This window comes from Phoenix dactylifera, chromosome 2 (genome assembly GCF_051530095.1).
Source record: "Phoenix dactylifera cultivar Ajwa chromosome 2, Ajwa_hap1_PhDact_Kaust_v1.1, whole genome shotgun sequence".
Taxonomy (NCBI): domain Eukaryota; kingdom Viridiplantae; phylum Streptophyta; class Magnoliopsida; order Arecales; family Arecaceae; genus Phoenix; species Phoenix dactylifera.
The window spans coordinates 41,395,813-41,419,653 of NC_143191.1; the positions used below are offsets into that span (position 1 = coordinate 41,395,813).

At 37.2% G+C, this 23,841-nt stretch overlaps 2 protein-coding genes across 5 annotated transcripts; both read left to right on the top strand.

The window, feature by feature from the left end:
* The first annotated feature begins 949 nt into the window (after window positions 1-949).
* On the top strand, window positions 950-13,541 carry LOC120111150 (SAWADEE protein). Of its 4 annotated transcripts, XM_039127711.3 has the most exons (7): window positions 950-1,556; window positions 5,721-6,122; window positions 6,479-6,527; window positions 6,606-6,906; window positions 9,644-9,704; window positions 11,401-11,623; window positions 12,366-13,538. In XM_039127711.3, exons 1-6 carry the CDS (start codon window positions 1,206-1,208, stop codon window positions 11,584-11,586), a joined length of 1,350 nt encoding a protein of 449 aa, XP_038983639.2. In that variant the 5' UTR covers window positions 950-1,205; the 3' UTR covers window positions 11,587-11,623; window positions 12,366-13,538. The 4 variants fall into 4 exon arrangements, with proteins under 4 accessions (XP_038983639.2, XP_038983642.2, XP_088572586.2 ...); XM_039127714.3 differs by lacking the exon at window positions 5,721-6,122 and having other exon boundaries at window positions 12,366-13,541; XM_088716460.2 differs by lacking the exon at window positions 12,366-13,538 and having other exon boundaries at window positions 11,401-11,754.
* A 2,749-nt stretch (window positions 13,542-16,290) lies between these two features.
* Window positions 16,291-18,518, top strand: LOC120111148 (lycopene beta cyclase, chloroplastic). The gene has a single exon (XM_039127705.3). It carries the CDS (start codon window positions 16,903-16,905, stop codon window positions 18,415-18,417), a length of 1,515 nt encoding a protein of 504 aa, XP_038983633.1. The 5' UTR covers window positions 16,291-16,902; the 3' UTR covers window positions 18,418-18,518.
* Window positions 18,519-23,841: the final 5,323 nt, after the last annotated feature.

Below are 23,841 nucleotides of genomic sequence, written 5' to 3' on the forward strand. Positions count from 1 at the left end.
GGCACTTTAACATATGTTTGGTAAACAAACTGGGAAAGTACTTTTATATGACAAAATTACCATAAAAGACATAGCATAGTATTAGACAATAGAGCATAATAAAATATAACATATATTAATACATAAATATATGATATAGGATAATATTACTGTAATGTAATATAATATTATTATAATATAGTAATATAACATTGTATAATATAGCATAATAATTTAATATAATATTAAATTATTTAACATAACATATCAATGTATTATGATATAATATTATATTATATTATATTTATAGTATAATATAATAATAAAAGTACAAAATATTATAATTATTAGCGTACATTAATTTTTCATAATATAACATAATATTAAATTATTTAACATAACATATTAAAGTATTATGATATAATGTAATATAATATTATATTTATAGTATAATACAATAATAAAGGTATAAATATTATAATTATTAGCATAAATTATTTTTTCATAATATAACATAATATTAAATTATTTAATCCATGACTAGGGTTCTTCGTTAGGGCTCCAGCAGATTTTTAGGTTTATAAAGGGACAAAGTATGTAATTGGTATATTTTATTATGTATATTTTGGTAAAAAAAATAGTTTTCTGACAAATCTCAAAATAACTTTTTCGGAAAGCTCCAAAATGGAGCTTCTCCCAAAAAGCTATTTTTAGCTTTGTAGAAAACTAAAACAACTTCCCAAAATTTTTACTAAACACTCTTTTTCATCCAAAAGTACTTTTGGAGGGGAAGAAAGCTCCAAAATGGAGCTTCTCCCAAAAAGCTGTTTTTAGCTTCCTGAAAAAGCTAAAACAATTTTCCGAAATTTTTATCAAACATCCTTTTTTATCTAAAAGTGTTTTTGGAGGGCTAGAAAGTACTTTTTGGCCGTCCAAAAACTTCCAGAGAAAGTGCTCTTCAACTCCTTTGAGTCATTTATTGGTTAAACCCAATGTCCAAGTCCGGTCCAGGGTTGGGTTTGGTCCCTGCATCCACAACTCGAACCGGTCCAGTGAGACCGGACCCAAGTCCAAGTGAACCCGACATAATTGGGTATTATAACAAACAAAAGGCAAGGGGCAACATTGTAATTTAGTTCCGTAAGGACCGATCACATCACAACGTCGCATCGTGTCATTGCCTGCGGCACCAACCGTCGCCAGGAATCACCACGAGAGGGAGAGGTATGGCTCCGAAATGGGCGGCAGCGCCGCCGGCGCTCGGCGAGGATCCGGAGACGCAATGCCTGGACTTCCGCGCCCCCTTGGACGACGCCTGGTATGCGGTGCGGCTTCGCGTGGAGCAGGGGGCCCTCCGCGTCATGTACTGCAATTTCTCGGACGACTATGACGAGCTCTACCGGGCGGATGGGTTTCGGACGGCGGAGGAGCTGGAGGAGTTTCGAGGACGGTTTCGGCCGACGACTATCCAGCTTCAGGACGACGAGTGCCGGAAGGTGATCGAGGGCATGGAGGTTTGCGCCTCCTACGCCTTCGGGGATAACGACATCCGGTTCTACGACGCCGTAATTGACGCGGTGAGTGGTTCTTTCTAGATTTTGGGTACGATTAAGGGTTTCTTGGTGATTTGTTTTCGTTTTTTTTTTTTGTGGGGGGAGATGTGGGACTTTTACGTGAATCTTGAGGCGGGTTCTCTGTTATCGGATGAGTTTAGAGTTTTGGCCTCTGAGATTGGTTCTTGAATTTTAAAATTATCTAGTTTTCCATAGAACCTCTGTTCTGTTCTTTAAGCGTTATGGTTCTTGAATCTCAAAATTATCTAGTTTTCCATAAAACCTCTGTTCTGTTCTTTAAGCGTTATTAATTGTTTTATTAACTTGGCATGATTTGTTCTGGAGTGGGGATTTTTGATGTTCGTTGACGCATTTTTCTTTTTAGTGTAAAGATGGTAAATTATTATGATTACGCTTGTTTTCGTTGTTATTAGGTTTGTTGTTTTTGTTAAATGGATGGTAGGGTCCCACTTCGATGATCCAAGCCTGGCCTACTACATCTAAATTATCTAAAGATCCGATTTACACATCCTTAGCCTTTGAATCAAATGGTTAAAAATTAGACAGTTTAAATAATATGAGATGATATATTTTTTTGACCACTTGATGCATATGCTAGGGATCTCATGTCGCATAATTTTTGGTGTGCATGTAGTTTCAAGATAGTAGATGATATTATCCAATTCAAAAAAGATGTAACAAGTGTAACTTGAAAACATGCATGCATATATACATACATATATACATATGGATTTTACTTCTCTCGACATGAGAGCAGGTATCTATTCCTCTCGAGTCTAAATTTAATAATACGCCAACTTAATTAAAGATCTATACCATTAGTCATGATCTATACTGCTAAAAATACTTGAAACTAAAAATCATGTGGTGGTCTCTAATCTATGTATCGAATTGTTGCAAAAAAATAAATGAATGGTTAAAATGATTTGATACCATATTTTACTATAATCTAAGCATTAAAATCTGTTGCTTTTTAACCTATATATATATATATATATTACAATATGTAAATTATGATCTATAAGATGAATTCTCAATTTAAATACTGTATCATGTATTTTAGTACACTAGAATAATGAAAACCATCCATTTTTATGTCCACATAATGTATAGGTTAGAGACCACTAAAATATATGATTCTTGGTTTCTAGATATTTTCGGTCATAATTAACTGCATGGGTTCTTTAATTTCAATGTCCCGTTGCATCTTATATATCCATATGCATGCATAGATTTTGTTTTTCTAATCTTATTTTCTTGGAAAAGTTGATATGTTGTATCTACATTTATTTAATTATTTTTTTCTTGATTGGGATTGAAACTTTGTGGGATTTTTGTTTTTTTAATCTGGTTTTTGGTTTTCATGTCTGGATTCTTTTTTAAATCTATAAAAATTTGGGTCAGAGCATTCTTTTTCTTGCATGGTATCAAAGTTTTGGGTTTTAAGATCACTGTTTGCCTCTCGAAGTTTACTGTGCAATTTTTTAGCAAGAGTTATATTTTTAAGAGTTATTTTTTTATTTTTTTTAAGTTGTTGTGCATGCGTGTCTTGTTTTGGAGTGGAAATTTTATGTTGGTCGATATTTCAAATTCCATGTTTTCTGGTCCTTTTATGATATTCTATGTTTAGATTTTGTGTCTCTAGCTCTCTTAGTGAAAATTTCTTTTATTCTGTAGTTTGTTATCCTGAGGTTTTTATTTGCATTTTCTTTTCTTTTTTGGAAGTTTTTTTTCTTAACATGTTTGAGGCATGTGAGAGGATGGATGGTTTTGGGCCTATACTCCTATTAACTTTGAGCTTAACCATATTTATATATACAATTGTATTTCTGCTTCATGCAATTCTCGTCTCTCTTAAAGGGATAGAACCCAGTGAGGTGTTTTTTCCAAAAAGAACAAAATATGTATGATAGGGATCATGGACAACTTGCCTTTTGATTGCTCAAGAAGTTTATGCTATAATGGCAGTGCTTTAATAAACAATATTAATGTTTTCCATGTATAATATCTTTTAGTGGTGCTCTGTTCTTCGGAATTCATTTGTTGTGAAAATGGATCATTTACTTCTATTTCTTACTGAAATTTTAACTGTTTGGTATGTTATTGTCTGGAATTGGAATTCATATTGTTGATTGACTTCGTTCTATGTCCAAATATATTGAATTGTTGTTTTACATGTGCTGTTACATGCTCAATATTTTAAGCTTTATCTCTGGTCTGTGATATCAACTGAACAATTGGTTACTTTATGGATCTTCCTGGTGTTATTTTGTTTTCTATCAGGAAATTATGCTTTCATTTAATTAAATTCTGACAAATATTCAATGTTAAATGTGTTGGTTTTATCTTCTAACTAGTTCCTTCTGTTGGTTTCTTTCAGTTTTTTGTTTCTTTAGTCACATTTAAGCAGTTCTTTTTCCCCACAAAGTCAGCTAGCAGCAGATGTAACATATCAATTGTTGGCGCTATTTGCTTTTATGTCAATGCTGGATTCTGATTTTTTTTTTGAATTTTAGTTTTGTTTTTTTGCCTTTTCTGTTATCTACTTTGATGGGGTTTCTATCCTTGGGTGGCACTCTGTTTTGGTAGTTAATCCTTGAATTTTGCTCTCTTTTTTTTTATTTATTTTTTATGTGTAGAGTGTAAAGTACATTGGAAAATGCTTTGGGGCCAAAACCTGGTAAAAGGAAAAAGCTTCAGGGCAAAATGTCATAAGGAGATTGATGCTTTATACTAGGGATCCACTGTGCGTTGTGCTGACATCCCGAATGCCAATCCTTTTTGGTCATATGGTATCCCGGTTGTGGAGGCCTTTTTCTTGGTATTGGGTTTGGGTCCGATAGCAGTACGCATGTACATTTAGATAGCGTTTGGTATGGGTTGATCATCCCAAGATCAAAGATAATGTGGATGGAGGTGATGAGATCACCATGTTTGGTTGCATTACAGTGATCTTACATGGCAGTGATCCCAAATCGCCCCCACGTCTCAAATCACCGTCCAACTCAATGGTGGGATACCTATCCTTGAGGTCGGATATCCAAGATCACCCTTGGGCAGTGATCTTGGGCTGAAATTTGAGAACAAAAATGCCCCTCAATCTAGCTAAAAAAATTGGTATATCAATATACCATTAATATATTATATTTTATTATATTATAATTGATATTATATATTGCATTTATGATATATATTATATTATAATATATTATTGTCATATTATTATTCAATGATAATTTTAAGTTATAGTAGAAATATATTATTATACTTTTTATTTATATGATAAAATTATTTAATATATTACTTCTATTTGTCTTGTTTTTCTTATCAAAATAAACATTACTATTAAAAATAATATATTATAATTATAAATAAAAATACTAATTCTATAATAACAATTAATATATATTTATAGGATTAATAAACTATAGGACTAATAACTATATTTTTATGAAATACAAAAATAATTAATAAATTAATAAATATATTAATATTTTATTATAATATATTTTATATGATTAATAAATATATTCTTATGGAATATATTAAGGGTAGTTTTGGTATTATATGGTAAGTGATCTTGGATTCATATGGAATACCAAACAGGTTACTCCTAGATATCCGGAAATCTTTGATCACTAGAACATAGCATACCAAATACAGTGATTTTAGATCATCAGGGATCATATTATCTCAGGATAAGGATCACCGGTGATCTAAGATTATCTTGGTGATCCCATTTGGGTCACCAAATGCCACCTTAATATGCTAATTTTGTATCAAAATCTCCAATCCTACAAAGTAAAAAGTTGCTATGCAACACTTTAATTATGATAATGAATTTCGACATCGTGCTTATCGAATATCTATGCATGCATGAACATATGTTAATGTACTTTAATATGTAGGTGCCTATGTATATATATATGTATGCATGTATATATATGTATATTTATCTATGTGTGTGTACGTAGATACGTATGTATGTACGTGCATACGTATGTATGTACTATATCATGCAGGCTTGCATGAAGATGCAGACAAGTAATGGGAGGTGACTAGAACTGTTATAATGTCTGTTAAGACCCATCTTAAAACTCTGATCTATATCGAGTCATCACATTGATCTATTTTTCTGGATATTGAACTGTGGTGTTCAAATGGTAGGCATCCTTTTCCAAACACAAATTCTGTGAAGGAGAATCTATATGCACCTGCACTTTTAGTGTTCTTTGGCAACATGGTCCTATGGCAGGGGAGAGATCAATAACTGGTGTAGAAAATATATGCCTTCTTCAGTCTAAAAATGTAGAAGACCAAACATTAAACCATTTTCTGGATATTGCAAGGAGGAAACTGAAAGAAACAAGCATGCAAGTGGACCCAGCAATTATCCCTTTCCGAGCAACACCTAGGCCTCTGCGACCTGCACCAAGCCATGAAACTGAATCAGTTGGATTTGGATATGAGTTTTCTAATATAACAGTTGTTGCACGCCCTGGTGGGATGCATAGGTCAACAGTTGACCGCCGTTCAGAGAAGCCACAAAAATCTTTTCTCCACTGCAAGGTATGAGTGTGCATGTGGGTATGTATGGTTATCATACACCTGATATAAACTGAGAATTTTTGTCTTTATCAATTAGAGGGATTGTTTACCTTTTTCGGCACTTATGCTTAATTTTTGATAATTTGCCATATAGTAAGAAGGGAAAAATAATGTTTCCGCTGGTATCTAGTTTTGCACCCATTTTTCAAATCAGGTTACATAAGATAATTACATAGTTGTAGTATAACACTACAACTCATGTATAAATGGTATATGAAAAAAATTGTAGAGATCAAGTCAAAATTTTCTGTAACCCTCTTCATATGTTGGAAGAATCATATTCTTGAGTTTTCTGATGAATCTTCTGGTTGTTGTAGGAAATAAGGATTCCTGATTCAAGTAATGTTTTGGAGCAGACATCTAGAGGTAGACCTCATTGCTCTTATTAAATGATAGATAGCATGCAGGTGAAAACATGATTCATGTCTGACCTTTTATTGGCAGGGAAGAGTTGCATAAAAAGTAATTCCAAACTAGATGAAGATTTATCGCAAATTAATATTTTCCATGAAGAAAGCTATCACCTTTTCCATATTGAGAATTTGGACAAAGATTTGTCATCGGTCACCATCATGGATTTCATACATGAACAAACTTCCATATATTGTCAAGCAGCTGTCTTTCCTTGTTATTGGTCAACATCATATCATACGGGAACCATCTTTGTGAAGTTCAAGGAACATGCTGATAAGTTACTCAAATTTTTATGTGATCCTTCACACATCATCGTGTCTTCAAGTGGGAGGTGAAGTGGCCATTTTTGTTTGTCTTGAATTTTCATTGCTGAATAAAAATTCCTTTTCATTGAAATACATGCAATGCCAAGTTGAAGAATTAAAAATCATATGCTGGTTTTAAGAATAAAAAAAAATGTGTAGTAAGTCTCTTGGTTGTATGTGGTGTCTGCTGCTAGTATGGTAGCATTGATCTCATATCTATTTTCTTGGAATTAAAAAAATTACAATAAGATTACCTAGTGTAGTTGCATCCTCTACAATTTAGTGTCAGGTAGGCTTCAAGATATGGTGATAAATGAAGAATGCTGCAGTTTTTTTAGCCAAAGGTTCTAAGGTTCAATGTTTTGAATGGAAGTTGGGGCATACTATTGTTGCTTAATGAAGATAGCTAAAGGTGTCCCTCTTCAGCAGAGGCTTTGTAGCGAAAAGCCAAAGTGGTGACTTTCTTGATTTGTAAAAGTGTTAGTAAGCAGCCATCAAGATTCGTCGTCTCGGCACCGAATTTCGTACCAGTGCCACACTAGCGCAGTGTCGGTACGGTACGGTACGGAATTTATTTGGCGTACCGAATGTTGGTACGCCATCCGTACTGGATACCGGTACCGAACTGGTACGGTATGGTATACTCTGTACCGCACGGTTCGGGCTAGTATGGCATACCATGGCAGATAGATATATGTATTTTTGGCTGCCACCTAGTTGCAGCAATCTCAGGGTGCAGTAAATCAAAATATTCAGGAAAAGTTCATATGCGTCCCTCTCTTATGGTTATTCAAAATCCTCCCACTTGCTTAGTGCATATTGGGTTGCCTCCATGTCAGCCTCATCCAAAAATATTTCCTTGCTAATGATTAGTTCTTTTTTTGCTAATAAATAATGATTATCCCGGTCCTGTCTGATGCATAATCTGTTAGTTTATAATTCCTTTCATTACTTAGCAGCCCTCAATTTCTATAGGGTTATTTGGGTCCATCCAGATCTTCATACATGATGGGTTTATTTCAGTTGAAGTCATCTCAAATTCCCAAAAATACTTATAACCTCACACATTGCCATCTATGTGTGCTCTGTTCCTATTAACAAGTCATAAGGCTTTTTTCCTTTATTAGTTGTGTTTACTACCATGAGATCCATTTTGATTCAAGATGAATTTTGATTGATGTACAACTCCAACCTATTATGCCTTAGTTTCTGGACATGGCTAATCAACTGGAAAAACTCTGAGAAACTCAATGACCATTACTCGCATAGTGGCTTATCTGAATCCACGTTAATGCTTCCATATATTTGATATCATTATCTTGTAACTTTTCTGTGCCAGTCTGAATCTTGGTTGCCATCAACCTTGCAGCCATTGAATGTATGTATGAATGTTCACCGTATAAGTCAAACCCACTTTATGTGGTCGACCTTATTTTTTCCTAAATAAAAAGAAGGTAGTCGACTTTATTGCGAGTCTACTTTTTTTTTGTTGCAAGTTGACCTTCTTTATTAGTTTATCTCATTGTGGGTTTTCGTTGCTACTGATTTAACCTTGGCATAATGCATTCTTGGGGTATGAACTATGAATCCCACAAAGCTATGGTGCCCGAAGGACAAACATGTGGAAGCAGTATATATAATCACATTAAGACCACTACATTTCTACTTAAATAACAGAGCAAGGGATCCAAAAGATTTTGAATTCTTTAATTTAAGGCAAGGAAGGGGAATCATACTAAAATGAATCTAAACTAAGGCCAGAAAAAATGCATAGGTTTGAAAAACAATTGCACAATATAACCTTGTCTTCCTTTAGATCTTGCCCCCAAACTTTCATCTTGAATGATGTTAGAAACATAGAATTGGGGTGAAATCAACATCATAAAATAATAAGCACTCAGAAAAGACTTCAAATTACCAATACTCCATTCAATTATGATGTAAAGGTATATGGAAGTAAATAGTGATTAAGGCCTAAGCTAATCTGACACATTATGTGACAAAACTACTGAAAGAATCTAGGAGGTCTATGAAAATCTGCCAATAAATCAATTTGATTATGAAACTAGTAGGAAGATACTGAGTAAAATGTTGAATATATTCTACCGTTACTACAGTATGCTTCAGATTCAATTGCTTCACTGATTTCTATGGCCGGATTCTTGACTCCACTGACATGGATCTCACAATATGACTGAACAGATTGTGTTAGCCCAATCACATGCCTGTAGTGTAATGCATCTTAGAAATACTCTCTTAAATAGCTGACACTAGTCAATACATACCACAATGGTCATTTGTTGATGTATACTCTATATTACACCAGTGATCATGCTACTCTTTATTTATCATTTGGTATAATTTGATATGGACCAACATATAGATATTTGCTTTAGATTGAAAGTGCTATCTTAGCCTGATTGCGCACTTTGTTTTATCACGTCACCGTCGTACAAGGTAAGAAAATATTGTTTTTCTTTTTCATACATGATTAACCATAAGATTGAGTTCAAAATTTTCAATTTATTTCTTTACAAAAACATTCCAGGTATAAATTTTTTTAACGAGCCATTTAACTTTTAGGCTTGTAGTGTAAAGTTAGCGGTCATTTTTTTTCTTTTCATTATTATCACTAGCGGCAGAATGTCACTTTCATTTACTTATTGTTTGTTGATTATCATATATTACATGTATTATCATTTGAAGAAGCTCATTTCATACGTTCAGTATTCTTTGTTTTGTTTCCTTTCTTATTCTTTTCAGGCCTTGGGTGACAAGTGAAAAATGGTGTGGAGTAAATAAAGGTGTGATGCCAAAATTTGAGGTTAGTTATATACCCTTTTTGGTAGTTTGTCGAGGCAAAACAGTATCTTGCTGGATATAAACACCGATAATTGAACTAGTGTCTACTGTGCCAAGCTCTGCAAGAAATTTTAAGAGCCATAGAATCTTCTCTCCCTGAATTCTTATCCTATATAGTTCTATAAACACATTAGACTTGCAGTACCTTGGTCTTATACCACATATACGGACCATCATGTGAAACCTAAGATCTATTTGTTTCAAAACACCCTCAAGTTTACATAAACTATTTTATAGCGCTGTTCTAAACAATAGCAGCTCCCAGGACATTGGAACAGCTCTCCACCTCTCTCACTCACAGGCTGATGATACAATCTGCTGAGACACAGAGGGTGTATACCTTTTAATTAGGTTATGTCATCTTTCATAAGGACATTAAGGAGCGGTTTGGATGCATGGACCAGCTATCCACGTGTTACTTCCCCAAGAACCATATCTGTAAGAGAGAAAGCATCAGCGGCAATAAAGAAATTTAAAAGAATCAGAGACCTTACCGATTGTATAATCCCAAAAATTAAGGTTATCAGATTCTTCCCAGGAGGTGGTTTTCCGTATCCATCTTCGTTAGGCACTCTGTGGATGAAAGTTTCCATAATCACAACTCCTTTTCTCTTCCATGTTAGATCCAGTGCCAGCATATGCCCAATCACCACCATAGATAAGTCTATGTTGTTGTATGAACATAACTGCAGTTATCGGCCACTCATTTTTGGGTTTCACCTTCTAAACAAAGCTAAGTTTCTGCATAAACGAGTAGATATATGACTATTTTGGGAAGATGTTTGCTTGTGCGTTATGTGCTATTTTGTAATAATTGTGATAAAGGTTGTGTTCATTTTCCTACATGAAAATTTGCAAACCTTGGATGCTATCTTGCTGAAACAATTGAATGTCTATATGATTAAGGTTTATCCTCATGTGAAAAATCAATCATTGATAACTGAAAACATGCAAAAAAAGGTGCATATAGGACACGGTGCCTTGAGAATAGTAGATAGCATTAATAGATCTGGAAGTGGCATTCAACTTTGCATCATATACTACAATAATCTGCTATCATGTCCAATAAGTGGAACTACTATTACACCAAAGGTCAACTTCCATTCACTAAACAAAATGGTTTATCCCATATAGCATTTTGGGCTTAAAACATGGACTTGGAATTAGTTCTTAAATTTACTTGTGGCCATGGAGGAGCCTTATGAATCTGAAGTTTTGTGTCTGGTTTTGGAATGCCGATGGGAACAGTGATGTTATTATCGGCCAATTGTCTAAGAGTTCCTTGCCAGATGATATTGTTATTTTAACCTCAGTAAAGGAGTGGTGCACTAGGATTTGTAACATCACTCCAAGATATGTTGAACAAGAATCGTTGGTTATGGTTAATCTGATCTCAATATTTTGGATTTGAAATGGGTACATGAATAAAATAAAAATGCTACCTCTCATATCATGAAGCTGTCTCTTTCCGTGCATTTTTATAGACAATGGGATGATCCAGAATCAAATTACTCTGTTTTCTCTATGAACTCATTGCCTAGGTATATACATTGTAGGATTTGATGGAACACTGGCTCAATTTGGAACTAAGGCTGTTTACATGATTAAAATTGTTTATTTATGACTATACACGACTCAGGCTTGCCTTGTAAATGCAGGGGCAGCTGAAATTAAAGGAAAAGCAGTCAAGAGAACTAAAGTTAGTTCACCGCAGAACTAAGGAATATGACAAGGCCAAAAAATTGCAAAGTTTGCATCTGGACTTCCATGACCATGTGCAAAATTTACATCGAAGACTGACATGGGAGGAGAGGAAGATCATGATGCATGGTGATTGTAAATGAGGATCGAGTTGAATCCTGAATTCTAACCAGCACATGGGTAATAAATGGTTGTTCAGAAAATGCTCCTCTTATTTTCTGTCAGTAGTATTAACTGTCACTTGACTGGCATGAGATACAAGTTATCATTATGTTAATAACAAAATGCTTTTATTTAAGCATCTCCATTTATTCTTGACTTTTTACTCCCTGATTTTTACTGATTATTCTGCTTTTCTGAAATTCTAGTAACTTTTTGAATAGTTTGTATCAAGGTTCACTATTTTGGTACCGGATCCCGTACTGGTGCCACACTAGCATAGTGTCGGTATAATATGGTACGCAATTTTTTTGGCGTACCAAGTGTCGCTATACCACCTGTACCGAATACCGGTACCGAACCGATACGGTACGGCAAGCCCCGCCCCATCCGGTACGGCAAGCTCCGCCCCATCCGGTACGGCATATCATGGTTTGTATTCTTTTGCTGATATTTAACATATTGATAGGTACTCTATTTTTGATAATTTCTAATTCTTCTATTAACTTTTTAAATGGCATTCTCTTTTTTTGTTTTATTTTTGGGTAAGAAGGTTCCATACCGTTTGTTTGTTACTATGATTGTCATCAACTGTAGGCCAAACTGAATACCCTTGTCCTGCAATTAATTGTTTAATCACTCTTTTGATCACTCTCATTCCTATATAGAGCTCATTCTAGATCACTTCTTAGTTTCAGCAAGACGGAGGTTAAATTCCATGCCACCGCTTGTGAGTTTTAGAAATTGTTAATTGTGTTGGCAGGTTAACTTGGATGCAACATCTGCTGATTGTGGGAGCTGAACCTACTTAGTGTTCTATTAGTGGCGAAGATGCTGCCTTCCGTCTAAAAGTCTACCTTTTTTTAGCTAACGTATTTTGTGCACTGGATACTCATTGTGGACTCTGGACATTTTAATCTTCTCTAATCTCTGCTGGCTGTTGTATTTCTATCCTTGTTACTGTTTTGCAGGGCAATTTTTTGGGTTTTTTGTTTTCTTTTTTTTTTTTGCATGCGCTATCGCTCTTGTATTCTAGCTAATTGCAGAGGAGGTGGTAGGTAATGCAAAATGCTAGTGGATGATTTAAGGATGAAGCTTTTAAAGTTAGGCTGATATGAAATTATATATGTGGAAGCAGGGTTCTGATCTGTTTTTTGTTCTGGTCATCTTGCAATTTAGCCTTTGTACTGTTTAGCTGTGGCTCCACTGCGGATCCATTTCTATATTTTTACAAATAGCCACCCAAATCTTCTTGTTGCGATCTCAGTTACATAGGCCTATTATGTTTCTGGACCCAGAACGGAAAACGCCCATTGCCAGCAAATGAGTCCGTGATACTTGTTCAGCTTAGGATGGGATCTGAAACTACAGGCATCCAACTTTGATGAGGAAATGAAATAAGGAAGGAGAAACATGGGAAGTGTTAGGATGTAAATGGGTTATCTATTTGCTCTTGTTTCTTTTCAAATTTCCTGCATAAATTAGATTAGTGGTTTTCGGCTTATGAGCAAAAACTTTTAGTGGTAGAGATACCACCTCCGGATCATCTAAGGAAAAAGATGACTCAACCCTAGCGATAAATGACATCCAAGATATGCACAAGAACGTAAAATTAAGTGACAGCGAAAGAGGTGTACATAATAATTTATATGTTTCATCCACCTCAGGACTAATGTTCGGAGGCATGGAGACTGAAATTGAAGGATTATCATGGATTTGGATACACCATCATTACAGTGGACACATCTTTACATGCTCCTCTCTCAAGGCTAGCATGCCCAAAGATGAAAATCCACCAGCATCCAAGTACTTTGAACACACTTCCAATATTTGGAACCTCATATAAACAAGTGTTTGAGCCAGAGAGAATGATAGAGCACACCTCCAAAACCTTTTCTCTTTAGGCTCGTTTGGCTCGTGAAAAAAAAAAAAGATGAAAATGTGGTCAACGGAATAGTAATGAGATGCCTCTTATTTGATTAGAGTTTTCAAAAAAGAAAGATAGGAAAGTTGTATTCCTATGGAAATATGATTTCCACGTTTCATGGAAAAAAAATTCATGAAAAACATAGAATAGTTAATTTTCCGTAAGCCGAGAATTACTCCATTTTTATTTTTTTCCAAAAAAGTTCTTCAGCATTAAAAATATATTAAATATCTAATTTTTTATTAAGAGTATAATAGGAATTATACATAACTTTTTCAGAATAGTTGATGGTCAATCAAACATAAGCACTTTAGAAATCTGTCATGTTTTCATGGTCAACCAAACATGCCAAAAGTATTTTTCCAGATATTTTTTTTCTAGAAATTTATTTTTCAGAAATTATATTCCTATGAGGAAAAATGCTTTCCGTAAACCAAACGAGCCCTTCATGCCAGGAGGAGGAAGAAGAAGAAGTAGGGAAAAAAAAAAAAAAGGGCCTTTCTTCTTGCTGGGAATCTTGGGGTGAATTATAAAATATTTTATGAAGTCCTCTCTTACGAAGTTTTGTCCTTACAATATCATTCAACTCAGAAGCCACCCAAACCAGCATGGTTCGTGGAAATGGGTGATTATGGTATCGCCCAACCCAACTTTGGCTCTTCATGTTTCTTAGACATGTCTCCTAAAAGTTTTTTATGACTCTTTAACGATGGAGAACGAGATTTCCTGCCCAGTTTCTTGATCGCGCATAACATTTTCTGAGTCGAACTTATGACCAAGTTCCGTACCATGATGGTGGCCTTCTTACGTGGTCGCGGAGTTTTTGAGATAATCTTGAAAGGGGTGCAAGATTTTGTATCATGCCTCAAATGTGCTTTCGGGCATTTGCTGCTGCTTCTTCTTCTTCTTTTAAGACAGATGGTTCATATAATTATAGTATAGATATTTTCAAAAAGATTAAAAAATAACAAATCTCAAAGTGTTCTAGGCATCTCTCTCTCTCTTTGACCTACAGTGCACCTCTAAAGTGATTTGCCACGTAAAATGCTATCTAGTTTGCGGCCCTATTGACCTTTCTGTAAACGTGCTTAGCTTCAAACTTCATGTCATTACAAATCAGGATCCTAATATCTCGAAAGTGCCTCGCTAGATTCAGCTGATAATCGTAGAACTCTTAAATATGATTGTTGTAGCTCGTAATATATGTCGAGCATGGCCAATCTAGCCCATCACGGTCCGAAAGCCGCTTTGGCCGGTAACAATACTCATTGAAATTTAAGGGAATGACAAAATATAGGAATTCTCTTGGGCTAAAGTAGGGGGAGGTCAGTGGGAACTTTTTGCGTGCGGGCAGCAGCAGTATCTTTTTATATTCTCGAGGTCAGTGGGTTGGTGGCCCACCCCCCACTTCGCCCATCCAGTCGGTCAGTTCTTTGAATGGGAAAAAGCCACACAGTGCCCGCAAAGGCGGTGCGTGCATGCACCGGAGACAGTATTTGAGAAAAAAAGGGCCGAGATATATTTGTTCCTAGATTGAGATGGTCCTCTTTTCTACGTAACGTGACATTGCAATATCTGATCCAAAAAATAATGCTGGCGAGACATGTCTCTGATCGTAACGCAGCTCTTTATAAAATTTAATGGCCAGCGACAATATTCTTGTACAGACCATAAGACATATCCATGGCACCAAGCCTTGGGTGCTCCTGTTACTTCGGAATTTACAACGCGGGGGATAACCCGAGCGTTAAACTAGCAGTCGTACCCATACACTTATATGCGGAGGGTCTAGGTGGGATGATTCTCTACTATGCTCCGAATGAAGGAAAAAAAAATTAAGGAAGGGAAAAAGAGGGGACACCAAAGAACAAGCCGCCATAATGTTTACGATAGATGATATATATGCAGAAAAATAACGATGCTTTCTTACCATTCTAGTAACGGACAGCCATTAATGGTTGTTTACTGCATAATATATATTCTAGATCCATTCATTTGTGCATACTCTTTTGAACAAACTAGGTTCCTAAGAATTGCATAGCATTAGGAAATGAAAACGATGACTGTCAGCAACAATTGATTGCATTTCGACAAACCACCAACTGTACTCTTTTTTTTTTTTTCTGGGCAGAACTTGGTTGCCTCTTCTTCCCTAACTAATGACTTTTCCTATAAAATCTAGAAAATGACGTGATCTTTTGCTTTCTTCTATTTTGAAAAAAAAAGTATGAATATTTCAAAATAAAGATAAAAAAATAAAAAAATAAAATAAATATTTTATGAAAATATACATGCAAAATATTTCAAAAAAAAAAGCGTTCTAAAATCTCACTGTTATTATCCCAATCATGTTACTTCCCAATAACACCTACAAACTACAAGCTTTAGAGAAGCACTCTAATGCTGAGCTTAGCGTAGTAGTTATTGATAATTCAGGAAAAAAAAAGAAAAATTAGAAAAGCAAATGGAAGGGGCTTTACAAAGCAAAATGTTTTGTGCATCTCAATTTTTATGAACCATTATTTAGGATAAAATTGCAATGAAGTCTTTCATCTCATTTCGGGTATGCTACTTTTATGCCAAGCAGTACTCTTATACAAGGATAATGATGTCTGCTCTCCACTGTTACAGTGCAACCATTGAATACTCCTCCTTATCATTATCCTTGAAAAATAAAAGAAATGCACCATAGAAGTCAAAAGTACATTAATTAATTAATTAATTTTTTAAAATGGAAGTGCGACCGACCACCTCTTGCGGATGACACGCGCCAAACTGCACGATTGCAAAACTCCACGGGAAGGGGTGGTATCTTACGGGCCTCAATTCCGAAGGGGGCTTCCAACCTCTCAAATTTGTCGAGTTCCGAATCCTCAAACCGCGATGGCTCCCGTCCTCCTCCTCCTCCTCCTCCTCCGCTCTCTCTTCCTGGTAAGAGCTCCATGCCCATCTTTCCTCGTTTACAAATAGCAGCTGCCTTGAGTTCCGGTCCTCCCTTGAATGAATCTTATCGGTTGGCGCACTCGATTCCTTCGATTATTCCTTCGGAACCTCGTCCAATCCCCTCGAAGAACCAAGTTTCACTTGGGTTCCGGGGAATTCACGCAAACCCATCTAGATTTTGTGGTCTTTGTTTCTTAATTATCTCTCGATTCAGGGAATTACTGAGAGCATCTCAGAACCGGTGGGAAATTCATCTAAAACTGTTGTCTTCTCTTACTCCTCTCATCTTCTCCTGCAAAGTTGTCTCTTTGGAATCCCTCGACATCCGCTTCAAGCTCTGAGATACCTAAGTGTAATACCAAATTGAGCTCTCTGTAGTGCCAATTTGATTTGAGAAATAGGTTTCCTTGGAGACCGGACCCTAGGTTTCATGGATGCCCTCCTCAGAATCCACAGCAGGCTTGAATTGCTGCACCCGGTTCACGGCCTTGCGGAAAGGCAGGGCCTTTCTCACTCCGGAAAGCTTCAGCGGCAGGACCGCAGAGCTTCCTGTAGGAGATCCCACCGGAAATGGGCTGAGAAAGGGTTGGCTCGAGCTGGCAGCAATGCCCTTCTGGAACTCGTGCCCGAAACCAAGAAAGAGAACCTTGAATTTGATCTCCCCTTGTACGACCCCTCGAAAGGTCTCACCCTGGACCTTGCAGTTGTCGGCGGCGGCCCTGCAGGGCTCGCCGTGGCCCAGCAGGTCTCCGAGGCAGGCCTCTCAGTCTGCTCCATCGACCCATCCCCCAAACTTATCTGGCCTAATAACTATGGTGTCTGGGTTGATGAATTTGAAGCCTTGGACCTTCTTGATTGCCTTGATGCCACCTGGCCTGGTGCAGTGGTTTATGTGGATGACCTCAAGAAGAAGCTTCTCGGTCGGCCTTATGCTCGGGTCGATCGCAAGCAGCTCAAATCGAAGATGATGCAGAAATGTGTATCCAATGGTGTCCGGTTCCATCCAGCAAAGGTTGTCAAGGTGATTCATGAGGAGTCGAAATCATTGCTAATTTGTAATGATGGTGTCACAATTCAGGCCACCGTGGTTCTTGATGCCACTGGATTTTCAAGGTGTCTTGTGCAGTATGATAAGCTTTACAATCCTGGGTACCAGGTGGCTTATGGAATTTTGGCAGAAGTGGAAGAACACCCATTCGATTTGGACAAGATGGTCTTCATGGATTGGAGAGATTCACATCTCACAGATGGGACAGCTTTGAAAGAGAGAAACTGCAGAGTTCCAACTTTTTTGTATGCGATGCCATTTTCTTCAACAGGGATATTTCTGGAAGAGACTTCCTTGGTTGCTCGTCCTGGTTTGCGAATGGAGGATATACAGGAAAGGATGGTGGCTAGATTGAGGCACTTAGGTATCAAAGTTAAGAGCATTGAAGAAGATGAGAGATGTGTGATTCCTATGGGAGGCCCTCTTCCGGTGCTTCCACAAAGGGTTGTTGGAATAGGGGGGACTGCAGGCATGGTTCACCCATCAACAGGTTACATGGTAGCAAGGACGCTAGCCGCGGCTCCGATTGTTGCAAACTCAATTGTTCGGTTCCTTGGTTCTGATCATGATCTTTCAGGTAATGAACTGTCCGCAGAGGTTTGGAAGAATCTGTGGCCCATTGAAAGGAGAAGGCAAAGGGAGTTTTTCTGCTTCGGTATGGATATCCTGCTTAAACTTGACTTGCAAGGAACAAGGAGGTTTTTTGATGCTTTTTTTAATTTAGAGCCTCACTACTGGCATGGTTTTCTGTCATCAAGATTGTTTCTTCCTGAGCTTGTATTTTTTGGGCTTTCTCTGTTCTCACATGCTTCAAATACTTCTAGGTTAGAAATCATGGCCAAGGGTACGCCTCCTTTAGTTAATATGATTAAGAACTTGTTGCGGGAGAAAAATTAGTTGACAAGAGGAGCCGGTTTTCTTGTAACTGCAATATTGTATCTATGACCTGTATCTAAATCTCTTTCCCATCAATTTATATCTAATACTGCTTTCAGTTAGTTATAATATCCTTTTATGAGCTGAATTTTGTGACTTGAAATGTTCAAGATAGAAGAGAACCTTAAATGCTCTTTCTTTTGGAATATCTGTTGACTTCCAGAATTTTTTCTTCAGAATCTTGATAATAACTATCTGGAAAAGAGATAAATTTGCACTTATTGGTTACCCACAGCATGCTATTCCACATAAAGCCTATAGTTGTATTGCTAGTTTAAATTAACATGAAGAGTATACCAGATTGGTTGGTTTGATTCTGTAATTGAAACCTAAAATAATGTTTTTTTTCTTCCACCTGAAAGCTTATGTAGTTGTAATGTTTTTTGTTCTTTTTCACCTGGTAAGTGCCTACTAATTGTGCTTATCATATATATCAAATCACAAGAGGCACATGATCCAGAGTGTCAAACTCTGAATTTGTTTATGTGCCACATAACTTGCATTTCTTAAGATCTTCATGTCTGTTTCTGACATTAAAAAAAAAAATGATATGTCAGGCTTCATCTCCACATGCTACAGTTGTGCATCCAAGATATTTTATTTTTGCAGAATTTTGCAGACAATATAATAAGTAAATTAGGAACATCTTTTTGAAGGGTCATAGGTGAGTCAGGGGTCCTTAGTGTTTGTTGTTGAGTTGGATTCATTTTTACAAGGCCATATTTTGGACGCAGGTTCGATTTTAGAAAAAATCATTGTCAGGCTTTGTTAATGGTTTTATGACAAGGCTATAAACTTTCCTAACCAAAACATTTGTTGAAACAATAACACATCGTGTTCATTGGAACGAAGACAGAAACAAAACCTAGGGAAGTGAGTAAACCTGCTAAATGGTTTGGGTGTCAGTAAAGGGTTATTTTCTGATGCTATATAGGTAACTTATGTCCCGATCACACTAGTATATTGTAATCAGCTACAACATTGAGTCTGAATATGTTTTTTCTGGAGTGAAGGCAGCTGGTGATACAAGGTTAAGGTGGAAGTGGTGTGGTATCTTTTATTGGGTTTTCTTTTTATTGCTGCTGTTGGCACTAATGTTTATGACATCATGCCACTGCTGTGACTATTATTCATAGTTTCATTAACTCAGTAGTCACTTTTTTTCATTTGATTGGTGTGGTAGTGCTGGCTTAGCATAGGGATTTTGGTCTATGTTAAGGTGCTTATCATCTTGTAACTTGTAACAACTATGGGATGGTGCGGCTGATTCTTTTTGGTATTCTGCTAGGCTCACTTACATAGAGTGCCATTTGGTTATGGCCGATGCTGTTACTTCACCTCCAGTTTCTTTTAACATGTCTTTTTATCTGGAGGGAGCTGTTACTTATTGGAACTTTTGTGCTGAACAGTGTGCTCATGGTGTATTTATGTAGGAAGTGTTCGAAGATGGAGGAGGTCCATGTCATTCTTGAAACTTTTGAGTGTTTTGGGGTTGTCATGAAGTTTTATTGGGGATCTTCCTTTTAGTTCTGGGTTAACTGACTGTATCTGACTTGATCTATTTCTGGCTTGCTGTTTATATAGGTTCAGTTGCCAATCTTGGTGGTAGGCTAACTTTAGCGAGGGATTAAGTGCAATGTTCTGGTGCCGACTGCTGTGCTGGAGTAGCATTGGCATGATATGTATCACACCATGCTCAGCACATATTGACATATATTGGCTGGCACTTTGGAAAATTATTAGCTCATTTGTCCCACTTCTCTCCTTTGTCGTTTTTCATGCATATATTCTCATTCTTGTTTGTCTTTTAACTCTCCCAACTTCCTTTCATCCTTCCATTTCTCTCTCCAAAAAGCTTAGTGCCTACTTAAATATTCCTTCTTTCCTCCATTTATCCAGGTGCCTTTCTGTTAACTTGTGCATGAATTCATTAAAACCTTTGTCTTTGCCCTTGTCAGCTGCTTCTTAGATTCAGATAACATTGATGTAGTATTAGATCATGTTTTGATCACCTACGAAGAAATTGATTTTCAGAATAAAAGGATTGACACTACAAGGTGGTCATGAAGATCCACTGCTTGTGCAAAGTGTTCTAGAATCACAGCACTGAGCGATAAATTCTGTAGTTAGCTTTAAGAATGTCAGATTGAAAATTGAAGCGGAAACTTGAAGCACTTGAAAAATGAAAGTTGAAGGAAGATTCACTCTTCCCCTTTTGGAAAAGGAAATGCTAAATGCTCCATTAATATATATATTTATGTATATATATTAATTTGTACATTATCAGTAACAGAGGGAAGATTAAATCTTTCAGAGAACATTACTGATTTAAGGGCTAGTTCTGCAGCTTGGTATTTTCTCGGTTTCAAGTGGTATTGCCTTATTTTATGGATGGTGTTCTCGGTATCGTTCTAACATACTCCCTTTCTCACGAAGCAAAAACAGATTCTTTGGTGGCAGTGGCACTTCCAGAAACCGGATTCCCATCCTTTTGAAAATTGTTATTGGATATCTATTTCGTAAATTCTTTTAGTATGATATTTCTGGAGTGATTTACTATCTTTAATCTAGTTTAAATATGATACAAGTTTCCCAGTACTAGAAAGCATTGAGACATACAAAACTAAGAGATACTATACGAGAAGGTTCGAGAGCAAGCTGGAAGTGCTGGAGTACATTCTCTATATTTAACATCAATGATAGGATTTGAAGAGGAACCTGCTTGAAGTGTTAGTGTTTTTTCCTCCAAAGCAATCTCGTCGTAAGGGGTTCGAATGTCATCTTAAAAATTTTTAGCATTGCAGCTGACTAGCTTCCTGAAGTGGTTATTTTGTTGTACAAAAGCATATAAGAAAATCTGAAAGTTGTTCTCTTATTCATGGTGTAACACTTGTACTTTATTCAGTTTTAAATATTTCTGAGTGCTATATGAATGTTCCCAAATTAAACAAAAGAGTAAAATGTCAGGTCTCCTGTGCTAAATTGGGTGTTGAAGAAGCCAATAGCAATGTTAAGTAGGAGCAAATATTTGTTATGCGGAAGGCAGACTAGGCAAAAATGAGTTTGATTACTTGTCTGACTTACGATGTATTTTTCTGTCCACTTGATGAATCTTCTGAAGAGATTTTTCTGCATGAGAACCTCTAATCCTTCAACTATTCACCCTATCCTGGGAAATACTTCTCCAAAATGTGCTTCAATTTGACTGCTGGGAACTTTGTGACAGAGTTCTAGCAGGATGGTTTTTCTGCTGTATGCTGATGAGACATTGCTTTTTGATGTAGCAATATGTCTTGGCAGATGGTTAATCTGCAATACTATGATGGATGTTTTCGATGGATCATGTCGGCAAGCTGAGTTCTTCTCGGGAAAATTGCTGGGAAGTCCCTACTCTTTCTTTCTTTTTTTTTCTTTTTTTGCTAAGGAAAAAGGGAAAAGGGGAAGGAAGGGACAAGCCCACCCCCGCATAGCAGTCCTCATTGAGCCTTTCCCCGCCAGAAGAATGTTCGATGCAGGCAGAAATGACCGTATATTGGGCACCCCGGCCAGTTTTACTCATACCCTTCCCACCCATGGGCCTGGCTCGATTATCTCTAGGCTCCGGCACGAATTCTTCGTATGAGTACGTCACATCCGGTACCACCGAGGCTACCAGCAAACCAATATGTCCTTTCAGACCCTGTGTCCGAGCAGGAAGCATCTGGTCTCTACAATTTAATCGACGCCTGCGCGTTTCGAACTCGGAACCACTTGGTTAGAAGTAAGGCTATGGTACCACTGAGCTACCACCTTAGTGGCTTCCTACTCTTTCTTTGCCCACATTCTGTCTACACTGCTTTTACCCTCCGAAGATAGGTTGCTATAGAAAACTCCATGCCACTAGCTATGTACAATCTACAGTTATTTCCTTTCATTTTTTTTTCTAATAAAAAAAAATCTTTTCTTTTCTAGTCTACACTCTGCAGTCTGTTCATGACCGTCAGCTTGCTTTTCTTTAGTTAGCATATATCCTGGATCACATTGTCTAACATTAGCTGAGAGTCCAAATTGAATTCTGGAGGATTGGGACAATATTTTGATTTTCTAACAGCTGGAATAAGAATCACTCATTTCCATGCTCACTTCAAAGATTAGCTTCCTCAAGCTAAATATACTTTAAGAATGGGGGCAATATTTTGATTTCCTAGGGATATGGAATGAAAATGAAACTCTCTCCAATCAAATAATTGGAATGAGAGCCATTCATTTCCATTCTCATTCCAGAATCCGGCTTCCGCGAACTAAACATACCCTAAGGATTGGGGCAATATTTTGATTTCCTGCAGAATTGGAATAGAAATGAAACTCTCTCCAACCAAACAATTGGAATGAGAGCCACTCATTTTCATTTTCATTCTAGAATCTAGCTTCCTCAAACTAAAGATGCCCCAAGGATAGCCTTGTTGCCTCGACGGTGAGATGATGGACAGGGCACCAGGAGACGGATTTTGGGAGGACCCAACCAAGCCCAAAATAAGAGGTCCGCTGCCAAGAGGCCCATCCATCCTAGCCCACCGCCCCTCCACAATATCTGATTCGAACAAAGTCAAACATATCCACGCAAGAACTGAGCCAGCGTGCGGCTTGAAGGCTCTCTCTCTCTCTCTCTCTCTCTCTCTCTCTCTCTCTCTCTCTCTGCCTCTCCTTGTCCCTCTCGAAATCAATAAAGAAAGAAAAGAGGTCCAAAACTGTACTTCTAGACCCGGTCTTTGAACTTGGCTCGGATGCAGATGAATGGAAGCAGCGATCTACGGCAGCTTTCTAACATTCATGACGACTGTTTTTGTACTTATAGATATATATTAAAACGAAATAAAATAAATAGCATGAGAGCCGGGCGGCGCATATGGAGCTTGGACGATCAGAAATGTTTTTATCTTATATGCTTTAATCAAAAACTTAATTATATAAATTAATTAAAAAAAGGTGGTAAGAGGAGTACTGGTGCAGTTGATTACCCGATCAGAATGGAGTTACATGAACTCGGTAGGTTTTTTCGGGTACCCCGATGCATTATTCATTAAAAAAATAGACATATCATCCTAGTGTAAATATAGCTGCAGGCAGCAGTATAAATGATATCCTGGAATTCCAGAGGGATCGCAAAAATGAAGTTCTGCACCACATAGCTGGCACGAAAGAAAAATTTACCTTCCTTCCTACAAATCCATATTGGAGCATCGAGCATACAGATGTTGTTGTGGTTCAAATCTGGCCCGAGGGTGACCACACCGATGGAGCCGAAGGAGCCGCCGGTGCTGGAAAGAGGAAGACAGGAGCCACCTCCAGCGCGACGACCGCGGACCTGCACAAAGCCTCACCGGTGTTTCCGGTGAAGGCCCTCCG